General features: G+C 32.5%; 4 protein-coding genes across 4 annotated transcripts; 1 reads left to right on the top strand and 3 right to left on the bottom strand.

Moving 5' to 3' along the window:
• Positions 1–1598: 1598 nt before the first annotated feature.
• LOC120261800 (luminal-binding protein 5-like) lies at positions 1599–4173 on the top strand. The gene is made up of 7 exons (XM_039269792.1): positions 1599–1657; positions 1798–2062; positions 2153–2364; positions 2452–3174; positions 3262–3416; positions 3505–3587; positions 3681–4173. Exons 1-7 carry the CDS (start codon positions 1600–1602, stop codon positions 4171–4173), a joined length of 1989 nt encoding a protein of 662 aa, XP_039125726.1. The 5' UTR covers position 1599.
• A 383-nt stretch (positions 4174–4556) lies between these two features.
• On the bottom strand, positions 4557–5573 carry LOC120261694 (microsomal glutathione S-transferase 3). Its single transcript, XM_039269677.1, has 4 exons — positions 5345–5573; positions 5186–5261; positions 4927–5099; positions 4557–4834 (listed from the first exon to the last, which is right to left on the bottom strand). Exons 1-4 carry the CDS (start codon positions 5455–5457, stop codon positions 4738–4740), a joined length of 459 nt encoding a protein of 152 aa, XP_039125611.1. The 5' UTR covers positions 5458–5573; the 3' UTR covers positions 4557–4737.
• Positions 5574–11096: 5523 nt separating this feature from the next.
• On the bottom strand, positions 11097–14226 carry LOC120260682. Its single transcript, XM_039268221.1, has 4 exons — positions 14052–14226; positions 13100–13170; positions 11409–11495; positions 11097–11309 (listed from the first exon to the last, which is right to left on the bottom strand). Exons 1-4 carry the CDS (start codon positions 14155–14157, stop codon positions 11286–11288), a joined length of 288 nt encoding a protein of 95 aa, XP_039124155.1. The 5' UTR covers positions 14158–14226; the 3' UTR covers positions 11097–11285.
• A 703-nt stretch (positions 14227–14929) lies between these two features.
• LOC120261713 (RNA polymerase-associated protein LEO1) lies at positions 14930–15752 on the bottom strand. Its single transcript, XM_039269696.1, has one exon. It carries the CDS (start codon positions 15685–15687, stop codon positions 15103–15105), a length of 585 nt encoding a protein of 194 aa, XP_039125630.1. The 5' UTR covers positions 15688–15752; the 3' UTR covers positions 14930–15102.
• Positions 15753–15888: the final 136 nt, after the last annotated feature.

The following is a 15888-nucleotide window of genomic DNA, read 5'->3' as shown; positions in this document are numbered from 1 at the left end:
ATATATGAAAGCTATTCGTAGATTGTGTATGCAAATTTCAATGTAGCAAGTTGTTATTAATGGTGGTCAAATAGCAGGGTGACTGTAACTTGAAGTTTCTATAACTTTTTTTTTTTTTTATCATTCCCGGTTGAAGACTAATAATTTTAAATTAAACATTTGTCCTCTTGATCAAAACTTTAGATCCTATTGGTATTGACTTATTTACTAAAATAAGTTATGCCTACCAGTTAATTTTCTTCAATGATTTTAGCTGTTGAAACATTTGTCAACGTTGAAGTGCTTTCTTCTTTACCATTTAGTCAATTTGGCATTTTCACTATGCATATAAGGTCATGTCTTCTTCATGCTAATGCTAGTGATCACATGCTATAATTTAAAATTTTTTCAACAAATATAATTATTAATAGATAGTATTTAAACATGTAGTTTTATTATTTAATTTATAACAATATAATGATTATATTAAATCATATTGTTGTTATTAGTCCACAGCCCAATATGTTTAATTTCTCAAAAAATGATCATTGTTAAAATTATTCATTTGTTTGTCATAAATTTTAACAATACTTGATTTGAAGAAAATCAGACTAAAAAATTTAACTGTGATGGCAAAATACAGTTTAGAGTTCCTAAAATTGAATTTAGACCTAGATGATTAAGAATAGAGAGCGACTTAACAAGAAATGCAATTCTCCACGATGATTCAATACCCTTAAAATTATGAGAATTTTACTTTATCAATTTTCATGTTATTTTTTTTGTTTTATTATTTTTTTCTTTTTTTATTATAATGTTTTCAAGGTCTTCATTATTAGTGGAATGTTCCGCTTTTATCAATTGTAGTCTCAATTAAAAAAAAAAATTGTAGTCTCAATTGATGCACTCCCCTTTTCTTCAATGAATTATGAAGTTTATTCAATCTTTTTAAAATATTATAATATCACAAAAATAAGGGTGATCTGTTTATTTATTTATTTATTTATTTTGTGATAATATATATATGCGCCTTAATTCATATTCTCTAGACAATCACTACAGTAAGAAGACTATATTTATACTATTTAAATTTGAACAATAACGAGATCTCTGTCCACTTAGGAATTAGTAGTTATCACATAACATAAAGCAAATTCAAATTAAAAACTCGTGAGTCGTGACGATAATCTCAGCAACAAAGCCAAATAAGCACTCATCCAATTTCATCCGACCGGTGATAATCTCAGCATAAAACCATCATTCAACAACAGCCGTCAGATATCCGACCACTTCTCCTGAAATCATATGGACGGCCATGATTGCCCTCACCTACGTGTCAACACCGCCATAATACATCACCGAGCGCGAAACAATTCGTGAACCTTCAGGTTCTTTGTTGAACCTACGTGGCCAACTTCTATTGGTTCATTAACGTGCATATAAATAATACAATCAAGTGACGTGGCAACAGAAAACTGGCCAGAACACCCTAGCAAATCCTACACCCACTCGGTAGTCGGTACCCGGTGCCTATATATATATTCATGCACATCTCCCAACCATCATCACCTCAACTCAAAGTGAGCAACAATCTTTAAATAAAGCACAAACAACTCAAACATGGCAAAGCGATCATCATCCACATTGGCCGTCTTGTTCCTTTCCCTCTTCTTCTCAGGTATTATTAATTTTCAAACTTTGGTGTTGTGTTTTATCTTAATTTATAGATATTAATTATTATTTTTTTACCAATATATATATATTCTTATAATTTCCTATGTTTTGTGTATACTATAATGCATGCGCACACATACACAGAGTTTATGTTAGGATTGGCAGCGACGACATCAGCATCAGAGAACGTGATAGTGGGGATAGATTTGGGCACGACTTACTCGTGCGTGGGCGTGTACAAGAACGGGAAGGTGGAGATCATCGCCAACGACCAGGGCAACCGGATCACTCCTTCATGGGTGGCCTTCACCGATAATGATGAACGTCTCATCGGTGAGGCAGCCAAGAACCAGGCACCACTCAACCCTCATCGCACCATATTTGATATCAAGCGTCTCATTGGTCGACGGTAATGTTTTGTAGCACTTTGATCACTTGGTCTTATATATATGGTTAATTAATGTGATGGTTGTTAGTGTTGTTGATTATATTATTATAGGTTTGAGGACAAGGAGGTGCAGAAGGACATGAAGTTTTTGCCTTATAAGTTGGTGAATAAGGATGGGAAGCCATACGTGGAGGTTGAAGTTAAGGGAGAGATGAAGGTGTTTAGTCCGGAAGAGATTAGTGCCATGATACTAACCAAGATGAAGGAAACGGCTGAGTCTTATCTTGGCCATCCTGTTAAGCATGCTGTCATCACCGTTCCTGGTTGGTTAATAGCCTAAATCTATATAGTACACATCTATGTATATAAATATATATTGGTTTTAAATTTTCCTGACAATGATCATGCAGCATACTTCAATGATGCACAAAGACAAGCGACCAAGGACGCTGGAACAATCGCAGGGTTGAACGTGGCTCGGATCATAAACGAACCCACAGCGGCAGCCATTGCGTATGGTCTGGACAAGAAGGGTAAAGAAAGCAACATCTTGGTTTATGACCTTGGTGGTGGTACCTTTGATGTTAGCATTCTTTCCATTGATGATGGAGTGTTTGAAGTGCTGGCCACTAGTGGTGACACTCACCTTGGAGGTGAGGATTTTGACCAGAGAGTCATGGACTATTTCATCAAATTGATCAAGAAGAAGTACAACAAGGACATTAGCAAGGACAACAAAGCACTTGGGAAACTAAGGAGAGAGTGTGAGAGGGCTAAGAGAGCTCTGAGCAGCCAGCACCAAGTTCGGGTGGAGATTGAGTCACTCTTTGATGGAGTTGATTTCTCAGAGCCTATCACAAGGGCCAGGTTTGAAGAACTTAATATGGATCTCTTTAAGAGGACTATGGAACCAGTGAAGAAGGCATTGGAGGATGCTAAGTTGAAGAAGAGTGATATTCATGAGATTGTTCTTGTTGGAGGGAGCACAAGAATCCCAAAGGTGCAGCAACTCCTTAAGGACATGTTCGATGGGAAGGAGCCTAACAAAGGTGTCAATCCTGATGAAGCTGTAGCCTATGGTGCAGCTGTTCAGGGTGGTATTCTCAGTGGTCAGGGCGGTAAAGAAACCGAAGGTCTGTTTTTCTTCTTTTACTATCTTATATATTCAATTCAATAATAAACATGCTGGTCATTGTCTCAAGTGTGTATGTATATTACAGGAATTCTCTTGCTAGATGTTGCACCGCTAAGTCTGGGAATTGAAACTGTTGGCGGTGTCATGACCAAATTGATCCCCAGGAACACAGTTATTCCTGTGAAGAAGTCTCAGATATTCACCACCTACCAAGATGGGCAGACTACTGTCACAATCAAAGTATGTTTTTTTCGTTTTACTGTATTGTTTTTTTTTTCCTCTCATTAATTTCATTAATTAGCTTATGTTTTGATAAATCTATAAACAGGTGTATGAGGGTGAAAGGTCTCTGACAAAAGACTGCCGTGAATTGGGGAGGTTTGATCTTTCAGGCATTCCACCAGCTCCAAGGTAATTATCAGTAAATCAATTGAGATATAGAAACAGAAAAAAAAACTTAATAAGTTAAAAAGTAAACAATGTTCTTGTTTTGTTTTCAAACAGGGGAACCCCACAGATTGAGGTCACATTTGAGGTTGATGCTAATGGAATACTACATGTAACAGCACAAGACAAAGCTGCTAAAAAGGGCAAATCCATCACCATAACTAATGACAAAGGGCGTCTCAGTCAGGAAGAGATTGACAGGATGGTCAAAGAAGCAGAGGAGTTTGCAGAGGAGGATAAGAAGGTTAAAGAGAGGATTGATTCTAGGAACAAGCTTGAAACTTATATTTATAATATGAAGAGTAGTATCAATGATGGGGACAAGCTTGCTGACAAGTTAGACTCTGAAGATAAGGACAAGATGGAGAGTGAACTGAAAGAAGCTTTGGAATGGTTAGATGAAAACCAGACAGCTGAGAAGGAAGAGTATGAAGAGAAGTTGAAGGAATTGGAACATGTTTTCAATCCAATAATCAAACAGGTTTATGAAAAAAATGGAGCTTCTTCTACGTCAGAAGATGAGGATAATGAGGACGCTCATGAATTATAATAGAGTAGACTGATAAAAATCATGATATTGAGTTAATATATAATTAAATAAGATTGTTTACTTTTTCTTTTTTCTTGCTCATTAGTGACAAGTCAGTGTTCCTCATTAATTATGACTGAAGACTTCGTCTAAGTCCATGTACCTCATTAATTAGTGACCCTTTTTTTTTATACCAACTGAGCTTGACTGGCTAGTGGCTATGGCATGATATTGGTGCTTTTTCCCCCTTTTTGAAGCCAAGAACTTGTAAAAGCATGCATTGCTAATTTCAGATCTTTTTTTTTTATTTTCCAAATAAATCACCCTTATTAATTTAGTTAATATTGTAACCAACTATACAATCTTTTCTCCACATCATACGAAAATTAGCCACTTAATTAAGATTAAAAGCCTCAAGTAACAATTATTAAAAGGTAGCACAAATAGCATGAAAATTTTAAGCATAGAAACAAGCATAAGCAACTATTGTTTATTCTTTCACACATAAACAAAACACAGAAACTAAAAACAAAGTTTTTTTTTAAAAGAAAAAAAAACTGCTTTTCTCTCATGTATGCATTCAGTTCACGGAATCGTCGCCAGAGGTTCGCGCAGGACAAGATTAATCCCAAACGAAGCCGCGCAAATTATAAGCCCAAGTAACGCCAGAAAGTTTAATCCACTGAAAAATCACAATCCCAATTGAAAAAAAGGGGGGAAAAAGATCAAAGATTGGAATTTTGGAAGGAAAAATTAGGGCAAAATCAAACATACCCGATCTTCAATCGGTTATCCGGAACTCCAGTGGAGTAACCCTTGAAATAGAAGAAGCGTGCGATGACATAGAGCAACCCAAGCCCAGCGGCTATGAGAGGATGCTGGATCCCTCCCAACACCGTCATCAAGAAGAAGACTGGCATCATTTCCAGCGAGTTCTGGTGTCCCCTCTGCTCCGGACCCATTTTCATCAGATACTTTGCATACAAAATCAAAAGGGAGATAAAGATGGACAAAGAGAGAAGGCGGTCAGAACCTGGATACAGTTGAAGAGCTTGGCATCCTTGTTCTCGGATTCCAGCGCATATAGGGTGGGATAGAAAACTTTGTACCTAAGATGAAGACGATGATCATATGCTTCTTGAAAATTGGAGAAATAACAGCAAGAATTAAAAGTAAAAAAGAGATCACTTACTTCCTGCGGGCCTTGCCAACCTGGAATCCCATCCAGAAATTGAGAATGGCGTAGAGAACCACTACGAGAACCACATACCCATATTCCTTTTGGATCTCCAGAACAACAGCCATCGCCTCCGGCTCTGATCAACAGCTCAAGCTCTGATCTTTCGATCGATTCTAAAGAGAGAGTTGAAGTTATCGAATATAATAAAGATCCGAGTTTCTCGAAGTTTCCGATACTTGAGAAAGGCCCGGCGTTGGCTTTGTTGATTTTTTTTTTTTTTAAAGTCAAAATAATCCTCTATTTTATATTTTTTGTTTTTTTAATTTTTATAATATAAAATCTATTTTTTTTTAAGTTCTCATATTTACACATTTTTATTTTTTCAATCTTTCCAATTAATAGATATACCTTATTGATCTTACTGATAAACTGAAATAATCAAAAAATAAAAATAAAAATATGTAAATATAAGAACAAAAAAATAAATTTTACAAATAAATGATGAAAATGTGAAAATACGAGAATTAAAAAAAAACAGATTTTATATTAAAAAGATTAAAAAGACGAAAAATATAAAATAGTAGAACTATTTTGATATTTATATTTTTTTAATGTATATTTTTCTATATTTTTTTAAGGTCAACATAAAATTATATATTTTTTTAATAAATGAATTTTTTATTTAGAAATTAGTAATTGTTGTACATGTCATGTGTTGGTTTTTCTTCTAATTATGGATGTGAAACTAATGAAAAATATTGTTTGGATGGATGCATGACCAGGGTTTAATATTTCTATGGGAGTAGGTATTGATTTAGTAAATATAAACCTTTTAATAATTATTGTTTATTTATTTTAATGTTGTATGTATTTTATTTTTTATTTTTTCATGTAGTACTTGAGAGTAGTACTAAAGCTATGACTTATGTCTATTGAATCAATTTTTTAACTTATTGATTACGATTTTAATGTTTTTTATTTTTTAATTATTGTTGTTGTTACTATTACTATTGTTTTGACCTATTTATTTTTTAAAATAAAATACTAAAAGTCCTATAATTTTTTAAATTAATATATTTTATATAGAAAAATATTTAAATTCTAAATTATTTATTTAAACAACTTAATTTTTTACCATTTCTACCACTCTTATTGGTATCTCAGTTCGTTTGATATATTTTGATTATATTAGAATTGTGTATTGGCATGATGGAAGGGAAACAATATTTCACACTTTATTTCTCTAATTTAACGAAATTTTTGGCATGATGAAAGGGAAACAATATTTCACACTTTATTTCTCTAATTTAACGAAATTTAGGGATATTGATCTTCTGAGTGGATGGTTTGGACGGCACCCATTTATAAATAATCTACTGCAAATATCCAATGCATGCACATCTATTCGCATGTTAAATATATAGTAATTTAATATAATTTATTAAAAAAAAAAAGTTAAAAACAAGAACCCAATGAGTAATACTATATACAATGAAGAGGTTATATGAATTTTCTACACGACTCATGTGGCTCTTACCTCAATGTCTCATTTGTCTTTCCTATTCAGCCAAATTGTTTTTTATAAAAAAAAAAGTCATATTAGATAAAGAAATTTATGCCCTAATTCATCTTCTCTCTCACAATCCGCCGCCCGGCGCTCAATGAACTCCATGCTCTCATTATATTACTCGCCACACCACCGATCCCTCCGCTCGTCTCGCCATCATCATTCTCGCGACCATCCCACACCATCGAACCCCGGCGTTCAGCGCCCGTAGCCTGTCGCCCCATCGACATATTAGTGTTGTAGTTTGTGAAATATCTACAGATAAAGAAATAACTTATAAGTTTTGTTATCTTTCACTTTGATTCTAAGATTGAGGTTCAAATTGTAAATGGCCTCTGTGAGTTTAAAACACACATCATATTATTTCTTCAGGAAGCTTACCTTTTTTATGTATATTTATGTAAAATTCATAGAAGTATATGTCTATGTTTTACAACTTTGTTTGGAAGATATTACAAGGAATTATTTATTTTAGAATTAGTAAATTTTGTGGAGCTGTTCATGAAGCTGATTCTACGAACGTCATATTTAGCATTAGTTTTGCTTAGCAAAGACTCCTCAATCTAATGCGGTCATGTTTTGCTGGCAAAGCTTACCACCGGCATCTCCAAACAATCCATGCCATGTCCATCACCTCTGGCTTCCAATAAAATGTTTTCGTAGTAAACGTTCGATGGAATGCCTCAATGAAACCTCATCTTTTAGTCCACAATGATCGCTACGAGCGCTGGGAGATAAGCGACAGGCGACAGGTACATGCGCGGGGTTTGGTGGAGTGGGATAGTTGCGAGCATGACAGCGGCAGTGGTGACGGGCGGAGGGTTCATTGGTGCGAGTGACTGGCGAGAGGCGTAAGACATGGGGTTTAGTGGGCGGCAGGTTGTGAGAGTGAGAAGATGAATTAGGGCATAAGTTTCTTTTATCTAATTTGACTTATTATAATGAATAGGAGAGAGAAATGAGGTAGTCAGATGGCAGCCACATGAGTTGTGAGGAAAATTCGTGTAACCTCTTCGTTGCATATAGCATTACTCTGAACTAAAACTTCTTAAAAAAACAAACACTACACTAAAACACAAAACGCTAAAAAAAAATTTCATTTTATTTCTTAATAAAATTATATAAATATATATATTCATTAATTAGAACAACCAGCAGGTCCACCATAGAAAAATTTACTTTTTCTCAATTTACTAATATCGTAACAATTGGGTTTATCCATAAACCCAATCATTTTGTCAGGATCATAATACTTACCATCCTCATCAATTGCAGTGATATCAGTAAATCCTGCAGCTTTACCATATCCTTCTGTAGAAAAATGACCACTGCCCATTGGAGGACCTACCATATTCTCTGCATAACTTGTTCTTCCACCCCATAAAATTATACTTGCATTATCTGCTAATCCAGTGAATATAGAGCCTTTCCAGTATCCTATTGGTATAAGATCTCTATGTGATCCATTTGGTCCATATGATAACCACCAATTTCCTGAAGCTTTATCCTGCCATCATAATTAAATACCCTTCCAATTAATACATATATTTTTAAAATAAATAACATACTAATTCAAAAAAATAATATATATATATATATATATGTGTATATCTTACTCTGCGAATCTTGATGGTTATGTCTACTTGTTCTCCATTGTATGTTGAAACCTTCTCAATGACACTTCCAAGGCCAAATTCACTAGGATTTAATGATACAAATGTAGGACACCCATAATTGTAGCAAATTGTCTTTTTATATCCATCTGTCTAAACTTTCCAAAAAAAAATAAAAAATAAAAGAAAAATAAAAGGTCATTACCGCATGAGGTTTTTTAGCTCAAAAACTAACTAAATATTGATAATATTAGAGTAAAAAGCTTTTACTCTTACCGTCCATAAAGCAAAAAAGTGAGTCTTGGTGTCACCGTAGAGATTCGGATGCACCTAACAAAAAAAAAATTACTTTATTTTATTTAATTTTATAAATAGATCAATTTATAAGTTAATTCAAAACAAATTGGAAAAAAAATAACTTCAACTTGAAAAAAGTACATTAAAAATAACTCAAATAGACTTAGTTTAATATATTGGGCAAACATGATATGTGGTATGTTTTCATTTAGTTTTTGATAAATTGTAGCTTATCTACTTTATTTTTTAAAAAAAAAAAATCATATGATTCAAAAGTAAAATTTCAAAAATAATAAAGAAATAAAATCAAAATCATTAAAAATTTAAATAATATGAAAAATGAACAATACCTATGCGACAATAATGAGATACACACGTTAAGCTATCTTCTTTTTGGTTTTAATAATAAGTATTTTCTTTATTGAAAATAAAGAAGAAGAACAAAAAAAAAAAGCACCCACTAAAAACTATAATTTAATGAAGATAAAATAAGAGGAAAGTAATTGAAACTTACATGCCATCCCAGTACTAATTCATTAAGCTCTCCCCCTGGAACCCAATTTGTAAGCCAAATTGCAGATGTACTTAATTGATCTCGCTGTATGTTAGGTGCGCCATAAACTATCATAGTTACCTTTGCACCATGATAAACATATTGATCTTTACCTAAATAATACACTGCTGACTGTGTATGAGCAATTAAAATATACAGTTTATCAGTGTTTATATAAAACAATAAAGCATGAAGAACATCAAATTAAATACTTTCTCAGCAAAGTTTGATTTAAGTCAGTCAAGTATGAATTTAAACTTTTAAATTGTCAAAATCATTGTGTTTTTTAAATAAATTTGCAAAGTCAGTTGATGGAAAAATTCAAAACACAATTTAAAATGCTTTAAAGAAATTAGAGAAGTTTTTAATGATTTACATTTCTAGTGCTAATTTAATAATTTTGGTTTTGATCATTAACTTTTTTTTTTCATGAAATGGTATATAAAAAATGTATAAATCTTTATATTAAGTGAACTTACATGTCTGATGTGACTTGTTGCTTCAGCAGATGGATATGATAGGTTGGAACCATTAAATACTATACCCTGCAATAATTTCAACACTTTAATTAATTATACCAAATAAATTTTTACAAAATAACTATAGGTTGTTTTGTTATAATTTTCATTTATATATTTAAGATCATATACATTCTGTTTTGACCTTTTTTATAAATTAATATGTCGGTCATCACTTAGAATCTATAGGGGGAATTCATAGTGTAAAAAAAATGGGATTTTGAAAATTATCTTTTAACCCATGATAAAAATTTAGAGAATAATCAAATAAGAGGTGAAAACACCTTTATTCTTTTTCACTTTTCTCAAATGTATATAATAATTTTTTACTCTTTCTTAAACCAATCAGAGAGACAGAAAAAGAAATCTCCATAACAGAAAAGAAGAATGCTTTTTATCTTAAATTTCTCAATAGGATACATATATATATATAATAACATTCTTCCAAATTTTAACACAGATGATGAAATTCAAGTATTAAAATTCATACCTCATTCCCCTCATGCAATATCTTGGCCTGACATCTATTATCAGAATCAATTGCAAGAAAAAGACACAGCAAAGAAAGGCCATAGAAAAACACCTTGGTCATCATGGAAATAAGCTTGGTTAGAGAGAATGTGGTTGTGAGTGCCTAGCAATAGCATTGGGACTTAATATATATAGAAAGACCATAAATAGCAATTAATTTTCAAATTAATATAGTGAATAATGTGTTTACTGTCAAAGCGTAGTTAGTCTGACTGCATTAATTGTGAATAATAATTTTAAGCACTAAAAGCCATCTCTATATTAATGATAATAAAATGATTTTAATATTTCAACTAGAGCTTTTTATACAACTGGGTTACTGAAATAAAATTTAAAAAAAACAGGTGGTTTTGGACCTCTAAGATGGGAATTCACTTAATTTGATAGACAAGAATGTTTAAATTAATGTTATTTAAATTTGAAGTGCATTGCATTGATTAGGCGGAGTACAATAGTTATCCAAGTCTGCAAATCAAATCCAGGGTTTAAAACTTCTATGATAATAATAAATCAAGGTTAATTATACATGTTCCATAAGTAAATACAAACCCTAGAAACTGAATTAGATTTAAATACACATTAAGACTCACAGCTCAAAACCATATACTTTTATTTGTTACCCACAAGAATCAATTTCAACCTTTAAAATAATGGAAAGCCTTCATTGAGAAGGAAAAAAAAAACATTTAAAAAACATAAAAATGAGATTTATTAGTAACAAATTATAGAAAAGTGATCCAACCGCAGAAACAAAAGAAGGGCATTCTGTCCACAAAGCATTCATTGATGTTACAAACAAGATGTTCTATCTATTTGCTCACACCATCCGCTCTAGACCACTGAAATTTTTAAAAAGCATACAAAGAAAAACATTCTACTGCTTTGCATCTGGCACCACCTGAAAAAGAGGAAACCAACAGTAAGTTTTCTCCTCTTGGTTCAGTTGTTAGTCTAGGCATATATCAGCCCATATGAAATACAGGTAAGAAAAAAATACCTCTTCTTTCTTTTCTTTTTTCCCACCAAAAAGCTTGAAACCTCCATAAATCAATAAACCCCAACCACTTAAGCTGACAAGCACAAACTGCAGAAGATAAATGGTATATTAAGTTTCAAATGCCAGGTATGACGATCTTCGCATCATCAGTCATTAAGGGGCTGTTTGTTTGGCCGGATTTGAAAATACTTGGATTTGAAAATCCTTGGATTTGAGAAATCTTTTGTTTGTTTCAATGGATTTCAATCTCCTTTGTATTTTCAAATCCAAAAGTCATGGGATTATGAAATCCGGCCAAAATGACCGAATTTCAAAATCCCATTCAGTGAATCCCATCTAATAATTAATATATTAATTATATTAATTACTTATAATATTAATTACACTATAATTATATTATATTTAATATCTTATAAAATGTAATTATAGTGTAATTAATATTAGTAATATAATATATAATTCATATATTATATTATATTATATTAATTTTTTTAATAAAGAATTAATATATTAATTATATTAATTACTCATAATATTAATTATACCATAATTATATTTTATAAAATATTAAATAAAATATAATTATAGTGTAATTAATATTTGTAATATAGTATATAATTGATATATTATATTATATTATATTATTTATTAAAATAAATAATTAATATTTTATATTTTATTATAATAAATTAAGTATATATTAATTATATTAATTACTCATAAAATTAATTACACTATAATTATATTTTATATTTTATAAAATATAATTATAGTGCAATTAATATTAATAATATAATATATAATTAATATATTATATTATATTAATAATCTAAATTAAAAAAATCTCTCCAACCAAATACAAAATTTTGTGACTCAGCATTACAAATACATCCAACCAAACACTGGATTTGACTCTCCTGAATTTTCAAATACAAGGATTTGTAAATACAAATCCATTGCATTTTCAACTACATCCAACCAAACGCCCCCTTAGTATAAGTGACAGAATAGTAAAATGAAAATAAATTCCTAAACGAACAATAAATGTAATCTAGTAATGAAGAATTCCACAACATACATCATTATAAGTAAGAAACCAGCCTCATATGTAGACTTCATAAGCACAATCATGAAAAGTAAATGAAGAATGCACCATCCATGATCCATCGCACTGATAACAGATCAAGTCTCTAAAATTTTATTGAAGAATCTCAAAAGTTATTTTGAGAGTCTTCTGTCAATCTCCACCTATTTAAAAATAAAAAATTATGGATAGATACAATAAAGTTAATCTGGAGTGAATTCTGTAATGCAGAAGAGGTGCTAAATGGTTACACCAAGTGCGAACTGGAAGTCTTTTCCAGCTTTCCCAAGAACTCCACTCAGACAATATACAGTAGTGTTGTTGACAGATCAACTTGTTTACATTATCTAACCTTGCCTCCATTTTAAAAGAATATTTCAGATATTTTTCGTTTTATGTGTGGACAACAAGGGGCATTTGTTAAAATTAAAAATATTTCAAATTCCAAGTACCACTACAGAATACTGAGTGATGCATCTGGTGAGAAGATTTTGGATCAGGTAAACATGATGAGAGTAATTGAATTATTGAGAACAAGGAGTACCATAAGGACTTCAAGAATTGATATTTGCATTGCAAAAATTCCAAAAATGAAGGCTAAACTCACATGTTCTTCCTTCCACTTTGATGGGCTTAATGGGTCTTCCCAAAAGTTAACCTTTGGAGGTCCATGATGATCTGCACACAACGAAGAAATACATGAATAATACTTGAGATTAATCAGAAGGGTTCCAACCAAAATAATCAAGGAGCTTGGTCAGTAACAATCAGAATGGTTGCCTATAAAATAAGAGCATCAGAAGAATTGTTCTCTCAAACTAAATCACACGAGTTCTAACTACAGCCAATCATATCCCAGAATATAATTAAACTAAGGGTTGCAAATAATATGCATATTCAAACTAACTTGATTTTTTTCCTTTTTGTGTGTGTGTCATTTTTATTGCCAGCAATGCTGATTCTCACATATGGTATTTTTCCATTGTTCAACTGGTATTGACTTTGTACCATCTACTTTTAACAATAAAAACACTTGTATGTGTCTGGTGATCTAAGAAGGGATGAAGGGAAGCAATCATGCCAGGAGTAGAGAGATGCTTGGCTCAAAATCATCTATGGTCTAAGTATTAAAAATTGTACAGTGAAAAAAATTCTAAAAAACTTAAGACACAATGTTCAAATGTGTCAAACAAGAAAATAACTCTTCTATTACTGATCTAGGCTACAAAATGCTCAAACAATGCAATAGTTTCACAGTGATCAAAGACGTAAACCAAACATATGACTTAAGGGGAGAATCACTATCCACTACAGCAGGAAAAATCAAATTTTGCAGTAAATCCAGCGTTGATCATCAGCACATAATAAGCAAACCTCGAATCAAGAACAACAAATTCAGATTCTTCACCACAATAATCTTCAAATTTATACAACACAACATCAAATTTAGTAATTTTAGTGGCAACCAAATAATTTGCGAGGAAATGGCGATCTGTACAGGAATAAAACCCAATAAAAATTGAGAAAAAGAAAGAGGGGGAAGGAGAGGAGAGATGAACCTCCGCCACCGGCGAGGCCGCGGTGTGGGATCAGCTTAGCAGAAGAAGCGCGAGAAGAAGAGCGAGAGATGGCCGCAGCCGCAGCGAACGCCACCCGAGCTGACATCGCCGCCTAGAGCTTTCGTCGGGATTTCGAAGAAAGCTCGAGAAAACGAGGGCTTCCTCTAGTGCTCTATGTTTGTTATTACACGTGGCGATGGTAATATATGTTATGATTTTTTTTATCATAACTTTTAAATTACACAGACAATTTAATTATCTTCAAATAAACTATTTAAATTTATTTATAAATCAAAATAATAATCATGTGAAACCATTGTTAAATTGAATACAATTCATACTGTTTGAAGATAAAGGTGAAAATGTTTTGTGATATAAAATCTAAATAAGGTGGAAGTATAATTTTTTTTTAAAGATAAATATGAAGACTGTTTTTCAACCACTACATTGGAAAAAGGATAAAATAAAAAAATAAATTATCTTGTTGCTAGAGCGGATTCAATATAAAGTTAAAATTTTAAAAAAAACACACATTAAATATAATGATGTTAATTTATGGATGTATAAATTAATGAAACTAGTAAATAAAATGTCATATTGATAATGATAAATTATTATTTACAAAAGTTTTTTTTCCAAATATTCAAGTATTTTTAAATAAAAAAATTCTAAAATCTGCTTATATATATATATATATATATTATAACAATCTTTATTTTTCTTCCCATTAAAAATGTGGTAACTGGCCCAGTGAGAAATGCGGTGAGTTTTTCCCTTGCTAAGTGAATGGTCGAGGGGATCAAACTCTCTCACAGTTAATATAAAAAAAAACACTTTTTTGTTAAATTTTTTTTATTTAATTATGAAACGCCAGTAAAGAACCAACACCGAGTGATTTTGTGTTGTATAAATACAATTTACATAGTATTTGAATATATAAGTATATATATATATATACTCTTTATAATATATAGAAAAAAGGATCCCAACTCTCAAGCAGAGCAATTCCAATTCTCAGATGAGATCTCATATAATTAGGGCAAGCATGAAATCAAAAGAAAAACCATTTCTTGGGCTTCCCCTTGCCTTTGTTTCTCTCCTTCTTCGCGATCTCCTCATCATCAGAAACCTTCTTCGCAATCTCCTCATCATCAGAAACCTCCACATCATCATCATCATCATCATCATCGCCGCCTTTCGAAGGATCAAGCCGTGCCGCGTCAATGGCCCATCGCATAACCTTCTCAACCTCATCATCCTCCGCATCAGAACCCCCAATTTCCATCATCATCTTGGACTGCGATGGACTTTGATTTGCCTCTGAAGAGCAACCCTTTAGCGCTGCGAACCTCGCAGATAGATCGTCTCCAAGGATCCTCTGTCGCTCCGCATCCTCTTCATTCTCCGGCTTACCTTTTCCTTCTCTTGGCTTGGACGAGATCGGAGCCAAGGCCGCAGGCGATTTAAGGGCTTGGAAGCGGCGGGCTAAATCGGAGTCCAAGGATGAGTCGGAGACGGTGTGGGCGTTGACGCTGAGCTTGAGGAGGAGATCATCCTCGGTTTGGCGCAGGAGCTCGTCCACCTCCGCATCGCCATCCTTCTTCTTCTTCAGGCCCCGCTTCGTGTCTCCACTCATCTTAGCTTAGCAAGGCTCTGTGTGCGGGGGGAATCCGATTATACGATGGTTATAATTAGTGGGATTTGTGGGTGGTAACATAACCAACAGGTGAAACTCTACAATTAATTACTACTTAAAATTATGCCCAATTATTAATTATTTTATATAATTTTATAGAATTTAAACATATTCACACTGCTCTTTCAATTATATAAATAT

The sequence above is a fragment of the Dioscorea cayenensis genome, chromosome 5 (assembly GCF_009730915.1).
Source record: "Dioscorea cayenensis subsp. rotundata cultivar TDr96_F1 chromosome 5, TDr96_F1_v2_PseudoChromosome.rev07_lg8_w22 25.fasta, whole genome shotgun sequence".
NCBI lineage: Eukaryota > Viridiplantae > Streptophyta > Magnoliopsida > Dioscoreales > Dioscoreaceae > Dioscorea > Dioscorea cayenensis.
Note: the sequence above shows the minus strand (reverse complement) of the source record. Positions and strands in the feature narration are given on the sequence as shown.